This window comes from Eumetopias jubatus, unplaced genomic scaffold (assembly GCF_037043125.1).
Source record: "Eumetopias jubatus isolate StellerSeaLion01/CBP00866 unplaced genomic scaffold, mEumJub1_p1.0 scaffold_8, whole genome shotgun sequence".
NCBI lineage: Eukaryota > Metazoa > Chordata > Mammalia > Carnivora > Otariidae > Eumetopias > Eumetopias jubatus.
In genome coordinates, this window is record NW_028274814.1 from 78,310,161 (window position 1) to 78,324,733 (window position 14,573).

The 14,573-nt window shown below is 51.4% G+C and overlaps 1 protein-coding gene across 2 annotated transcripts; it reads right to left on the bottom strand.

The window, feature by feature from the left end:
• Positions 1 to 1,793: 1,793 nt before the first annotated feature.
• LMBR1L (limb development membrane protein 1 like) lies at positions 1,794 to 14,352 on the bottom strand. 2 transcript variants are annotated; one of them, XM_028125500.2, is made up of 17 exons: positions 13,957 to 14,352; positions 10,719 to 10,803; positions 9,588 to 9,621; positions 8,452 to 8,591; positions 8,151 to 8,254; positions 7,191 to 7,314; positions 6,351 to 6,419; positions 6,146 to 6,210; positions 5,742 to 5,814; positions 5,567 to 5,650; positions 5,394 to 5,470; positions 4,759 to 4,836; positions 4,539 to 4,612; positions 4,229 to 4,319; positions 4,062 to 4,128; positions 2,591 to 2,752; positions 1,794 to 2,388 (listed from the first exon to the last, which is right to left on the bottom strand). In XM_028125500.2, the coding sequence occupies exons 1-17, from the start codon at positions 14,026 to 14,028 to the stop codon at positions 2,321 to 2,323; spliced, it is 1,467 nt and encodes a 488-aa protein (XP_027981301.1). In that variant the 5' UTR covers positions 14,029 to 14,352; the 3' UTR covers positions 1,794 to 2,320. The 2 variants fall into 2 exon arrangements, with proteins under 2 accessions (XP_027981301.1, XP_027981302.1); XM_028125501.1 differs by lacking the exons at positions 8,452 to 8,591; positions 13,957 to 14,352.
• Between the last annotated feature and the right edge of the window lie 221 nt (positions 14,353 to 14,573).

Here is a 14,573-nt window from a genome sequence, read left to right on the forward strand (position 1 = left end):
GGCACCTGTCTAAGAAATCCTAGGAGCTTTTCAGTCTTAAGCTGCCTGGATAAGCATCCTTCTACTTCCAAGCCTAAGCCTGGCACCAAACCACCCTCCTCTGATACTTGAATTGGATCTTTACTCTCCCAAAGCCTATCCTGGCAGGCCATTGTCCTCTGCTATCATCCAGGAAGTATGGGTTCCAGTTTCTACCCAAGGCCAACCAAGCCCTTTGGGCATACAACCAGAGACTTTCTTCTCGTGGTCCTCCCCAAACTTCCCCCACTTTCATCTCTCCTCCTTGGCAGTAGTAGCCTGGACTGGAAGGGGTGGGTACCAGGGGACCATTTTCTTTGGTAACTTTGCAGCCTTCTGCTGAGAGCTTTCCCCAGAATCAGGGATAGATCTCTGTAGTTATAATTTGGTTCTGGACTTCAAACTTCTGCCTCCTGTCTCTTCCTCGCCAGACACCCACCCAATGGCTGCTTCTTTTCAAATGCATAACTTGTCAGTTGGAAGCTGCTGGAGGGCAGAGGGTACTTAAAGTCATAGTCTTTAATAGGCTAATGGTCGCTTCCCTTTACCTTCCATCTAGGCACCTCTCTAGCTTTCTCCCTCTCTGAACCCCCTGGGGCTCTGCTTCCCACCACTCAGGTCTCATCTCAGAGGCTTTGGGCCTGCAACACTTCACCCACCAATCTATTATTGTTTAGAAATCACTTTCTTGGGGCACCTGGGTGGCTCAGTCGGTTAAGCATCTGCCTTTGGCTCAGGTCATAATCCCAGGGTCCTGGGATCGAGCTGTACATTGGGCTCCCTGCTCCAAGTGGGGCTGCTTCTCCCTCTCCCTTTGCCTGCCACTCCCTCTGTTTGTGCTGTCAAATAAAATCTTAAAAAAAAAAAAAATCACTTTCTCTAAGAAGGCTTCCCTGATGTCCTGACACTGCCCACCTGTTTCCCTGAGAACCAGTAATTAACTGACAACCATTGTGGTATTAGAATTATGTCACCCTTACGAGACAAAGCAATTCTTAAATACAAAAACTGTTTACCATGAATCCCCATGGCTAAGTACCTGACCTATAGTAGGGTGCTCAGCAAAGTATTTGTGGCATCCACACTTTTTTTGGTGTTCAATAATCCCCCCTCCCTCAGCTCCATGGCTAGCACTTGTAGCAACTTTGTGTACATTAGAAAAAAGTGTTCCTTCCTCCAGACACCTAACTGCCATTTGCAAGAAAACAGTCGTAGTAACTATATATAAGCCTACAAGGTGATTGGTGCTCCCTAGAAGTTGCACAATGCACAATCTGTGTCACCTTGAGCAGAAACTTTGTCCCTACCCCCAACACAGCAGGGATGCTTGCACAGTGTTCTAGGCACTGATAGCTTCCGGAAAGATGGAGTTATGTTCTTTTCTGAGAATCACAAACCCGTGTCAGTCAGCCTTCCTTCACTTTAGGTCAAACCCAAGTTAGGGAGGACAGGGCTGAGGATGTTGTGTGCATATAGGGGAAGTTATCCTATTCCTACACCCATGCCCACCTAACCCCAATAACCAAGGCACAGAAATAAGGCATGAGTATAAGGAAGAGTCAGGGGACCAGCCAGCTTTAAGCAAGGCTAAAGGAGGAGGAGTCTCCCACTGCCTAATTGTATGACCTAACACTAGACCCAAGTCTCTAAAAGATACTAAGAATGCAGATGGAGGAGAAGAGAAAGGATGGGAGGCAGGATCCCTCTGTTTTTCTCAGTTGGTAGACTCAGAATTGGTGGGAATAAGGCTGTTCAACAGACACAAAGACAGGCCCTTTAAAAAACCAAAGCAAACCCTGGGATCAACTTTATTGCTGATGGTTGTGGTCTCTTCTTCCCTACGCCCTTGTCTCTCTGATGGTCCAAAGCCCCTCCAGGATAGTACAGTGTTTAGGCTCTGCTGGGCCAGAGGCAAGGGAGACAATCTGCCTCCCAAGTCTACCTCCAGCTCAGTTTCTCCCGTCCCCACCCCACCCTATTGCACATCAAATCATGTAAACATGGCTACGGGCATGGCCCTGAACAGCAGTGAGGCAGATTGATGTGTAAACAGATTTGGGACCAGGAACCAGACCCAGTCACCAGCCCCACCCCATGCTGAGGCCCACAGTTAAATTTGGAAAAGCAGGGGGGCTTGGTCCCAAACTCTGGCTCAGATTATGCAACAGTGCAGACAGCTCAGCTCCCCTCTACCACCCTCTCAGATTCCAGGTCCTAAGGTCCACCCACCCCTGGGCGCCCCTCCAGGCCTGGGCAGCAGATGGCAGTATCCAGTTTTCTCCCTCCCACCCCCAGCTGGAAGTCATTGGTGCTGGGTCTTCCGAGATGCCCGGGGAAAACCGGAGACAGGCAATGGCAATCTGTCCAGCCCTGGAGAAGAGGGAGGGTGGGCAGTCAAAAGCAGGGCATAGGTCCAGTCTCAGGGATAAGACAACCAAGCCACAGAATGGGTATATGAGGAACATTACAAACAAAGCAGAGAGCATGCCATCTCTCCTGCTTGGATGACCATGGTTCCAGAGGGCCCCACCTCACAACCACCCCATTAGCCTGCACCCCCATTCCCTCTCACCAAAGGCCCGGATCAGCTCTGCCCGCACAGCCGCGGTAAAGGTCTTCACCAGACAGAGAGTGGTGAGGCCCGCGAAGGCTGCGTTGTATAGGAACACGATGTAGAAATTGCCCAGCCAGTTGAAGCGTCCAAAGTCACCCAGCAGGTCAAAGCGAGTGAGCCCTGAAGTACAAAGGCCAGCATGGGAGTGGGCTCCCCAGCTCCTCCCTGGCTCAGACCCCAGTTTTCTGCTGCCTCCTAGTGGCCACATCTCAACAGTGCAATTGATAGGTTGGCCTTTCCAATGTATTAGTTATTCCTACTTCCCAGCTTGTCTCAGAGGGAGTTATGGCTGTTGAAGAGAGTGTCAGCAGCTAGGCTTGCTCCAACTTCCCTTCCAGAGTTCAGCATCTTCTCCTCCAGTGGGGCACCCCTTCTGGCTCCATGTGTCCCGAGGAGCTCCCTGGGCCTGCTACTTGTTCCTGGGCCAGGAACCTAAAAGCTGGTCACCCAGTGTGGAGGCTAAGAGCTCCGACTCTGATCAGGCTGCTTTGGTTCAGATCCAAACTCCACCCCTAACTAATTGTGTGATCTGCAGCAGCTTCCATAAATTTTTGTGCCTAGGTTTCCTTAACTATAGAGAAAATAATGGGACTGTGAGAATGAAATGAAACAACACATATAAAGCACTATATGTGCCAGGCACTATTTTGACACTTGACTCCTTAATCATCATAATAATGTCATCACAAGTCCAAATTTTGGGGCCATCCCCCACTTCAAAAATATTCTTACCTGCATCCGACCTAAAGGAATGAACTAGCGGACCCACAAGCCTAGTTTCCTACTGAATCCCCAGGGCATAAGGACAATGGCACAGTGGAGACAGTATGACTGAAGAACCAAACAGAGCTGATGGTTCATGATGTGGTGAAGGGGGAGCTCCCATACTACCCTGGGGAGAACTATTACACTTTTGAACATTTTTACCAGGCAACTCTAGATGATAGCTCTAAAGATGGGAGAAGGACTGAGTGTATTATCTGATGTCCCAGTGTGCGGAAAAAGCACTGGACTCGTGTTTAAGAGACAAGGGTTCTAGTCTGACTTGGCCTTGCTTCAAGTGAGCTATATAACTAGGTAAATTGATTAGCTTCTCCGTTTCTTGTCTTTATAAAATGAGAATGTTTATTAGAGGATCCAGCTCAGACGAAGATTTGGGGGAAAGTGGTGCTTCTCCACCAAAAAAATGAAAGTAAATAGGGGAGGGTGTGGGATACACCTAATGGAAAAGTATGAGCTTTGAAGCAACACTATTCTGAAGCTCAACACAGGCATTTTACAGAGCCTCAATTTCTCCATCTGTATAATGGGGGTAATACCTCCACATAGGTTTGTTGTGGGGATTAAAGAGAGCATGTATATAAAATGTATGCTTAGCACCAGTAGGTACTCAGAAAAGCCAATTCCCTTACCTCCTTTTGCTACTTACCCAGGGTTCGAGAAAAGACAGGAAGTGCTGAGCTTAGGACCAGGAGACAAACACAGTTCCCAATTATCTAGGTGGGAGTAAGGAAAGGGGAGGTGAGGGTAGCAGAGCTGCCAGCACCTAGCATCCATGCTGCCCCCAGGAGGCTTCCTTTATTCCCGCACAGCTACCTGCGTCATGGCTGTGTCGTGCCACCTGGGCCGCAGGCTCCGGAAGAATGGAGAGCTGTAGAATCCCACAACTGAGGATACCATCAGGTAACTGCCACTAGGTTAAGGAAGAACTGGCCAGCCCCCAAGGATTAATGCCTCATCTCAAAGAGAATGGACCTCTCCCCTAAACCTCCTTTCAAATGAAGTCTTTTCCTTCTTCCTGAACCCCAGGGTGGGTGAAGACTTGCCCCCTTCCCCATCATTCCCACCACAGTCCCAGGAGACAGGTTCAGTGAACAGAGGCAATAGTGGATTTCCAGAAGGATACAAGATGAGTACAACCTGAATGACGGCACCAAAAGAGCCCAGCTTGGAGAAGGAGACCTGGCCCAGGGAGGCATCCTGAGAGATGGAGTGGTGTCACTATGGAATACTCCCAACCAGGAGCACCACCCAACACCCAGCACCCAGCCTTCCCTCTGGCCTCAGTTTCGGTCTCTCACCCCAGCCTTTCTTAAGCCCTCCCCAAAAGATATGCAGCCCAGTACCTGCATGCCCCGGGGCATGGCAGCCTCATCGATGAGCAGCTCCAGGATGTGGATGGCCACAATGAGTACAGAGAGGCCCTATGGGAAGCAAGGTCACGGACTCCCATTCCTGCCCCAGCCCACAGCTGTATTCAGAGTTGAATGTTAAGAGCAGACACTCTGGTCCAACATTTTGTTTCCCATTAGCTCTGTGGGACCTCTTCAAGGTTATTGCTAGCAACAGAGCACCTTTGAGGCTATTGTAAGATACCCTTTCGGGGTGGAAGGATTGCAAAAAGTTTGAATAGAAAAATGTACCTCCTCCCCCAGATCGATAAGAGTTATTTCCAAGTCCAGAACATGGCAAGTGGAGGGATGGACTGATTTCCACCCTTATATTCACCCCAGAGAAAACCTGTGTAACTACTCAGTGGCCATGTATGACCTTAGGCAAACTCCTTCACTCCTGTTTCTTCACCTACAAAATGGGATCAATGTGCTCAGTACAGGGCAGGACCCAAAGTAGGCAATCAGTGAGAGGCAACTACTATTATCACTGATAACCGGGTCCCTGCATCTCCTCCCTCTTCCCTAAGAGGACCTAAAGTAGTCAAGAGCCTACTATTCCTCGCCTCCACCAGGAATGGGACACCTACCGTCAGCACCAGCAAGCACAGCATAGCCAGGGGGTAGCCCAGGTTCCGCTGCCAGGCTGAGGCCTTCTGCCGCTTCTCTGTACAGGGATGGGAAGCTGTTAGCAAGGGCCAGGAATGACAGGCTACCCTCCTTGGGGAAACGCAGGTATCCCAATCCCTCCCCACCTACATACCCAGCAGGACCCTCTGTGTCTGCAGAGCTAGGACCTGTCTGTGCAGCAGCTCCATATCCAAATGCAGCCAGCAGGAGGTAGGATCTGAGGGCAGAGAAGATGGGGCTGCCCTCCGGTCCTGCAGCCCCCACCCAAGCCATGGCCCTCAACCCAGCTGGCGAGAACCACGACTTACTACAAATCCTGCGGGTTAAAGCTGCCTCCTCAAAGGCTGAGCAGTGCAGCTGCTCCTCCAGGTCTTCTAGCAGCTGGGGACAGGGGAAAGAGAGGGACTACCTGTCAGAGGCTCCCTGATCCCAGGGGCCCCAGGAGACCCCTGCTCATCCTAGGCTCCACAGTCTCATTCCTTCCCCTAACCCTCATTCACCACCCTGTGGCCAGAAGCTTTATCCAGTCCCTCCCAACTGCCATTTGCTCTGCCTTGCATGTCCGGTGACCAGCCCCAGATGATGGGGGTGAAGGATACGGGAGGCAGCAAAGGCTGTGGCCTTCCGCAAGGTGTGTACTACACAACTGTAGGGTAGCTTCACTGTTTGGCTCCAGCTTTGCAGGAGTCGAAGGGCAAAGAGCACTACATACCCGAGGCTTGACCAGTAGCTTCCCAGTGACTGAGAACATGCGGGCGAGACCTAGTGGAGTACACACTGTGGGGACAGGAGCCGGTTACCTGCCAGACCCTTCTCTCCACCACTTCCCCTACCCACCCTTCCATTCCCTCTCCTTCCACCCTGGTTACTTTGATCCACGGACCTTACCCATTCCCTCCAAGGCCCTGAACACTCACCCAGGAGCAGCAGGACCCCAAGAAATGAAATACAGGAGTAGAGGTAGGGGAGGTAGTACTCCCAGAAGTCTAAGGGTAAAAAAGAAGTATGTCAGCTGGTCTCTCTTCCAGCTTCCTGGAGGCTGATGGGCCTCAGACACTAGGAAGGACACCACACATAAGCCCACAGGGGTTAGGCAAGTAATGTGAATGAGGAAAGCCGGGCCAGTGTCAGCAGAAGAGGGAGCAGTGGGGCTACAGCAAACTGGAGGCCCACTAAGCCATACATAAAGAACAGGAGCACCCGGGTGGCTTGGTCAGTTAAGCATCTGCCTTCAGTTCAGGTCATGTCCTGGGATCAAAGACTGCATCGGACTCCCTGCTCAGTGGGAAAGCTGCTTCTCCCTCTCCCTCGCCCCTCCCACCCCCCATTCATGCTCTCTCACCCTCTCTCTCTCTCTCTCAAATAAATAAATAAATAAATAAATAAAATCTTTTAAAAATAAGATTAAAAAAAAAAGGAACACAACTGCTATTAGGCCCAATCTCCTAGGGGTCTAGTGTGGCCAGATCCTCAACTTTGTCAGGTAAAGCCACAAATCTGGATATTAATGTGAAATCTCCCAAGTTTTGCATGTCAGCAACAGACTCATTTATATTTTTAATCATTGCATGGGCTCAATGGATCATTTCTGCAGGTTGGACTTGGCCTGACATCCATCAGTTTGAAACTTCTGTCTAAGAAACACAGTCCCAACCTTCTCCACTTTAGAGGGATACAGTTGTTCCAGGCAGGGAAACCCATCAACGAACTGCAGAGCCACTCAGCCTGGAGGGTGGGGAGGAAGCCGGCCCTCTCACCATAGAGTGACTCCCTGCTGGCCTTGTTGTCCACAATGGCTGATGCCACCCATACCATGCCCAGCACCAGTAGGGTGAGAAGTATCAACATCACCACCGTCTCGTAGACCCGGCCCAGGACACCCTATAGGAGGAGGCAACAGGTAAGGGGCAGGATCAACATCAGGGGAAGGAAGGAGACACGGGATGGCAGCCTGGCTGGGGAAACCAGAGAGGACTAGATTCAGGAGACAGGGAAGGGCGTCTCCCTCTCACTCTGCCAAATCACTCTGTCTTCCTACCCTACATCTAGGGCCATTCCTTATACAGTATAGTCTTCATGTGCAACCCCCCCTCCCCAAATTTCTTCCCTATCCTGCCTTGCTGTGGGAGGCTGACCCCTGAGGGCTGCATCACACAAGCTCTTTGCCCTCTGGTTCCGCTTGCCCAGTGAGGACAGGCAGGAGAGTGGAAAGTAGGAAGAGAGAGGGATCAGGGTATTTCTTCAGTTTCCTTCAACCTTTGTCACTATGGTTTGGGCAGTAGCTGTGAAGCACCTCCCAGCTTCAACTATCAATGGGTTCCAGAAACTATTTCTTCCTTTTGCTCCCACAGGCCCAAGGGTGGTAATGACTTCCTGCTGACAGTAGCACCTCAAATTCCTTGTTGATCCCCTTAACTCTGACTAAACCTCTGCAAATAGTCTTTGTTAAAATCTCTTCAGTGGGGCGCCTGGGTGGCTCAGTCAGTTAAGCGGTGGACTCTTCCTTTCAGCTCAGGTCATGATCTTAGGGTTGTGAGATGGAGCCCCGCGTCAGGCTCTGCACTGGGAGTGGAGCCTGCTTAAGACTATCGCCTTCCCTCTGCCCCTCCCCCTCCCCCAAAAATTAAAAATTAAAAAAAAAAATAAATCTCTTCAGTTGAACCATCTGAGTGGACTTCTGTTTCCTGCCTAGATTGACTGATATATCCCCCACTCACCTTTCTGGAGCCAGTGAAGCCCTCAGACTCAGTGAAGAAGTATGCAAAGGGCATGAGGAAGATGAGGGACAGGTTGGAGAAGAGAAAAACGAAGTTCCAGAGGCCTAGGGCAAAAAAGGGAAAGCAGGGGTGGTCAGTGGCAGGGATGGAGTAGGGGGAGGGTAGACACCTACTGGGGACCGACCATGTGGTGGAGGAGGGGGCAAGGTGATATACGACTAATTAGCCGAGGCTGCCTGTGTCTGCATGAACCTAGTCTGTTCCCTATCACCACCCCAAGTTGCAGCCAGGAGCCACGTACCATGGATGAGGGAGCCGTTGAGCCACTGGATATAGTAGTTCCGAGGCAGTGAGAGGAGCACCTCATTGCTGATAATGGAGAAGGGCAGAAGCAGGACAGCACCCAGGGCGACCGCCAGGGTAAAGGTGCAGAGCTCGAGCCTGGGCGGAGAATGGTCGTGCCCTTGCTTAGCTCAGACACTCGCTTCCCTGGGCCCAAGAAGCCCTGCTCATCCCCCCTCGTCCTGGACCTACCTGTAGCAGTGACAGACCGAGGGAAGGAGCCATCCAGCTAAGGATCTCCCGACTGTCCCTTAAACCTCCCCTCCAGGGAAGCCTTGGCACCAGGGATGGGCACACCTTAGGCATTCATGCCATGGGTCATGACACTTGCCCAGAACTATCCCCTGGAATATGGTCCTCTTACACATGTCTGCCAGGTGCACAGGCATGCCAAGCTAAGGGGTTTCTCTTCTCTGCTCAGAGATATGGATTTCTGAGCTTGCCTTCTCTAGCCCAAATAAGAGCAGGGTCACCCCATATGGCCAGGCCCTGCATGAAGGCACTAGGCAAAGGGGGAAAGGAAGGACCTGAAACCCAGCTTCAGAGCCAAGGCCTGTGTCCAGGACTGCCTCAGGTGAAAAGAAGAGACATTTTTACTTAGTTGGTCCACCAAGGGGGGAAGGTTGCCTTCTTTTAATCTGTTGACCGGAGGGGTCATCTCTATATTTTCCTTATATGTGCTAATGAATAATAACAGCCTGGAGCAAGGGCCATCCTGTCAGAACCAAGCCCACCCTGCCCTTGAGGGTCCCACCTTCCACATCGCTGCTCTAGTCCATTGGTCTACATCCCTGACCCACTCCTTCCCTGATGACCACTGGGAGGTGAAGCCAAGCTGGAACCATTTCCGGTGACTCAGGCCCTAGCTCACAGTTCCTGGCCAAGAGGCTCCCAGAAACTCCTGGCCTAACCAGGGAGACAGGAACAACAACTTTTTCAAGCGTCCCCAGGGTGAGATAAAGCCGGAAGAAGCCAGAAATGCAGGAACACTCTCTTCACTGTATGACACCCCACTCTCCCCCCAGCTCCAGGAGTCTCACTAGATCCCAGCTTCCAAAGGCTCCTAGTGCCAGGAGCTGGGTCAGCAACACTTACGCAATCTTGTTGACTGTGGCATCTTCATCGTCCACTACGAGAGAGAGAGAGAGAGAGAGAGAGAGGGAGAGGCATGGGGAAGAGGCAAGACATCAGTGGGCAGCTCTGGGATCATCTGTCCTGCAGTGTTCCCTCCTGCCCCCCTCCCTGCCCCCTGAAGAAGGGCCTGGGCCACAGAGGCAGAGCTGGACTTAGGCTCCGGGAGAGTTCACACTATGAACCCCACAACCTATTCTCTGCCTAAGGTGGCAGCTTCAAGATCTGTGGTCCCAGGTAGAAAGAGTAGAGGTCAGAAATTCTCTCACTTCCCTCTCTCCCCATGATCTCTCTCAGTGTAGGTTTCTCTTTGTCAGCTGAAAATATCAGGAACAACTGGTCTAGGAGGCTGATTACATTGGTGACTGGGGGCAGCAAAGGGAAATGAGACGGGGGACGGGGGGAGATACACAGAGAAAGTCCTTGGGAGAATTATACTGAGGAGTAGCTGCCTTCTTGGGTGGGGGTTCATGAAGTCTTCTGGAGGGGAGGAAAGACTAGGGCCAGAACAGGATGATCTGGACAGGCTGGGCTAGGAATGGGGGCAAATGTGTCCCCCCAAATCGCACAATGCCTACAGGAAGGAAAGCTCCAATCTGAGCACACTTACGCTCTCTATAAAGAGAAAGGCTACCATCACCATGTCCTGGGAGGCCCCAGTGGTCAGATAGGTCTCTGTTCCTGGGTGTGAGTGCACTAGTAGAGGAGAGGACAGAGCTTGTGCCCATGATTACGTTCACCCTGTAGCTGATCATTTTAGGTTCACAGAGGGCTTTCATGTTAACCATCTCATTTGGTCCACACAAGGTCAATGAACTGGTTAGAGACAATTAGGCCCATTTTGTAGAGGATGGAACTGAGGGAAGTTACATGACTTGCCCAGGGGCTTTATTAGTTGCAGATCCTTCTGTCTAGACTTTCCACTCTACCACCTCGCCCCAGCCTGTGGAAGAAGCGAAGCAGAAGAGGCAAAGGCTCCAGAACAGCCACCTTTCCTTTCCCAGCAAGCACCATGGGCCCACTCCCCTGAGGTTGGTCGCATGGCAACAGGAACACTGGCAGAGAGCAGGGAAAAGGGAGGGCAGTCACAGGTACCTGTGGTGAACTCAGCAGGCTTCTTGAAGTGGGTCAGAGCGATGTGGCAGAGGATGTAGAGTGTCGCAAACAGAAGTGTTGAGATCTGTGGCAGAGTGTGAGCTGGAATGAGAAGCTCTGTCCCCAGCACATTCCTGAGCCCCAGTGGCCTCTCTGGTAATTCTATGGGGTCACTTTCCCAAAACAAGACTCCATACTTCTAGGAGTTCAATCTTTCTCCCCAGCATTTCCTTCTAGTCAGGGCCCTCAGGGGCCTCTAAGAAGCATCAGACAGAGGATGGGGAAACAGCACTATGTCCAGCCCTATGAAGTTTTTTTCCGGGAGAAAACAGCTTCAGCTGAACCCTGGTTGGTAAATAGGCAGAGAAAACTCCTAGACACACACATACACACGTACCAACATAATGATTTGATATTCGTATATATTGCAGAGAGATCACCACAATAAATCTAGTTAATATCTGTCACCATATACACTTAAAAATTTTTTTCTGATAATGAGAACTTCAAACTACTATCGTGGTTTGCTGAAAGTTTTTTTTTTTTTAATTAATGGATGTTGGATTTTGTCAAATTCTTTTTCTGCATGCATCTATTGAGATGATCGTATGGGCGGTTTTTAATTCTATTAATATGGTGAATTAGATTCATTGCCCTTTGAATATGAAACCAAAGACAATCTACCATGAGCATTTTCAAATTTCTAACCATTTCTCTCATTCCTATAGGTACATGGTATTTCTCCTATCAAGAAATAGTCTTGGGGCACCTGGGTGGCTCAGTCGTTAAGCGTCTGCCTTCGGCTCAGGTCATGTTCCCAGGGTCCTGGGATCGAGGCCTGCATTGGGCTCCCTGCTCCTCGGTGAGCCTGCTTCTCCCTCTCCCACTCCCCCTGCTGTGTTCCCTCTCTCGCTGTGTCTCTCTCTGTCAAATAAATAAATAAAATCTTAAAAAAATAAAATAAAAAAAATAAAGACGGTCGATTCCTGGTCCCTATTCAGGTGACTTCCAACTCCAGAGCCAGGCTGTCCCATACCCCTGGGCAACTGGCCCTCCAATCCGTAGTCATGGCAGGACTTGGCCAGGTTAGTCTGCACATGCATGTATCCCTACCCTGCCCCAAGTAAGCTGCTGTTGCCTAAGGGAGGAGCCGCTGGTCAGCCTGGCTCTACAATCAGCACCAGAGAGTCTTGAGACGTTATTGCATTTATCTTTATTTTTTTAAATTAATTTATTTAAGTAATCTCTACACCCAACATGAGCCTCAAACTCACAATTCCGAGATAAAGAGCTGCAGAGCCAGCCAGGCACCCCGCCATGTTATTGCTTTTAAAGTAAGCCAAGAGGGGCACCTGGGTGGCTCAGTTGGTTAAGTAATTCCTTTGGCTCAGGTCATGATCCCAGCGTCCTGGGATCAAGCCCCCACAGCCAGCTCCTTGCTCAGCAGGGAGTATGCTTCTCCCTCTCCTCTGCCCCTCCCCACCCCCACTCCTGCTTTCTGTCTTGCTCTCTCTCATTCAAATAAATAAAGGAAATCTTTTAAAAAAAACAATAAATAAAGTAAGCTAAGAAAGCAGGATCAGTCTCCTGGGTCCTCCAGTCTCCAAGAGGAGCTCACCCCACAGGGAATCTACACATGTTATCTATATCTATACATGGAAGGAAGATGTCAAAGAAACCCAAGGAGAGTGATGAGTCTAGAAAATTTTAGCTTTTAACATTAGGGAAGTGGAGTAGAATGAGTTACCCCTGTACTGAAGATTTCTACTGCCTGACACTCCCTCTGCCCTTGGGCTTGCGTAATAGCCAGGAAGGTGGGAGGGCTCAAAAGGTCAGGCTGGAGCTCCACGCAGTTCCAGCAGAGGCTAGGTCATTCTCTAGCGCAGGGGATGGGAGCCAGGTGGGGGAGGCACCAGAAGCCTTCAGGCTGCCCTTGGCCAGCACTGATGTCCTCAGCTAATAGGACTAAAGGATGGGGGAGACATCAAGGAGGCTGCTTCTCTGTCCAAGGTCTCATTCCTCCCTGTTCTCTAGGAACGTGGGCCTCTGTCCCTACAATGTTTCAAGGCCTGGTCCTGTCTCCACAACATACCCAACCTCACCATGTGGGACTATCCACTAAGGATCACACAAGGAAAGTTAATCTGGAGTTCCACACATGGACTGGTACATTCCCTACTTTTCAGTCCTCGCAGATAAGAGCAGACCTAGTTATGTGGTGGTTCACTTTACCCCTCCTCCAGTCTGAGGCTGCAGACTGAGAAAAATAAAGATGACCCCATCAGTGGGTCCCCCTATTCATTAACACTTCTATTCTTCCAAACATTTCCTTTTTGCCTTCCATTTAGTGTTTGGGGGTGAGGGCTACTCTGGGGAACTCTGATGAAAGAGGGGAGAGATGAGAATTGAAAGCAGGCCTGAGGAAGATGCAGCTCCCTAAGTTCCCCCGGGGTTTCCCTGGGGCCCAGAAGTGAGGAGTCCATCGCTGTGTGGCAGGTTCAGGGGCTGCTCAAGGTGGTAGTGGGGGAGTAGGGAACGCAGCCTGCTGCCCTCTGGAGCACTGGGGAGGAAGGACCACTCACAGGGGAAATCCCTGAATGGCTGGGGAGCTATGAACCTCGTTGCGGGGGGGCGAGGCGGGGGGGGGGGGTTCCAACAAGCACCAATGCGGGGGTAAGGGGATAACTTAGTTGTTCTCCATCTCTACACAGTAGAATCCATCCCACAAGAGTCCTTTCTTCCAAACTGGAAGACCCACCAAAGTGCCCCGTTCCTCTGGCATGCCACCCCTACACCTACCAAGTCTTTTTTGGAACCTAGTTCAGTGTTTGGACTTCTCCCTTTCGTCAAACATCAGCGGAGTTTGTGGGGTCTCCCCCAATTAAACCCATCCCTCTCAGACTATCCGATTGCGATCAAAATCACTAGACTCGCAGACCCACGCCCTGAAGCCCCGCAGGGGTGGGGGACTGGAGGTCGGGCGCGGGGAGGGGCGTGTAGAAGGGAGGAAAGGAAACCGACCCGCGGCTTTGTTTATCGCGCAACTACCCAACTGATCCGATCTAGAGGTTCACCAGGCCGGGACCATTCGTCGCTCGCCCCTGGGCCACGCAGGCCCTGACGGCGCTCTGAGCCCGGGTGGTAGCACTCCAACCCGAACTTCTCCCTCTCCCGCGACACCGGTGCTTCTCTCCCGCTTGGTCCTATTTACCCTTCCCTGCCCGGGTCCCGTACTCACAATGCACTCGCGAACCCTCTCATGGAAGAGCTGCTCTCGCACGGATAGCACTTCGTAGTCAGCTGCTTCCATACTCTGCTCAGCATGACTGGGGCGGGGGTGTCTCCGGGCCCGGGGAGGACGAGCGGGGATAAAGCCGCCGCCGCCAAGCACCCGGACCCAACCAAGGAGCCTCTCCTCGCAGCCTGCGACGGAAACTCGGGGTAATCTGGAGCTCAGATTCAGTCGTCCGGACGCCTTAAAGGGGCAGGCACCACACGCCTCGTTTTAAAGGGCCCCGGCCCCCTCTGCTCCCTCCCCTTTAAGGTCCGGACTCAAGTCAACTTTAACGCAAACACCTTCCAACAAGCTTGCAACGAGGAAGCACAGGTGCTGGTTCTATCTACCCGAGACCAACTGACGACACAAGGGATGGGCGGGTTTCTTCCAGCGAGCGGAGTTCATTGGCTCCTAGGGAGCTGCCGCTCATCGCTAGAGGAACGTTGATAGGCTCACCCCGTGGAAGGAGGCGGGATCTTTGGGGCCTCAGAGTGCTTGCTCTAAAACTAAACAGCCGTCTCCTTTCAGCTCCGTGGTTGAGAGGACAGTTCCTGCATTTCCGAGCAACCAAGATTTTA

Coding starts and splice junctions, on each gene's coding strand:
- LMBR1L (XM_028125500.2), bottom strand. CDS start 14,028: ATGGAAGCAGCTGACTACGAAGTGCTATCCGTGCGAGAGCAGCTCTTC. Junction 5,471..5,566: donor GACACAGAGGGTCCTGCTGG/GTATGTAGGTGG, acceptor ATCCCTGTACAG/AGAAGCGGCAGAAGGCCTCA. Junction 4,320..4,538: donor ATTCAGGTTGTACTCATCTT/GTATCCTTCTGG, acceptor ACCTAGTGGCAG/TTACCTGATGGTATCCTCAG.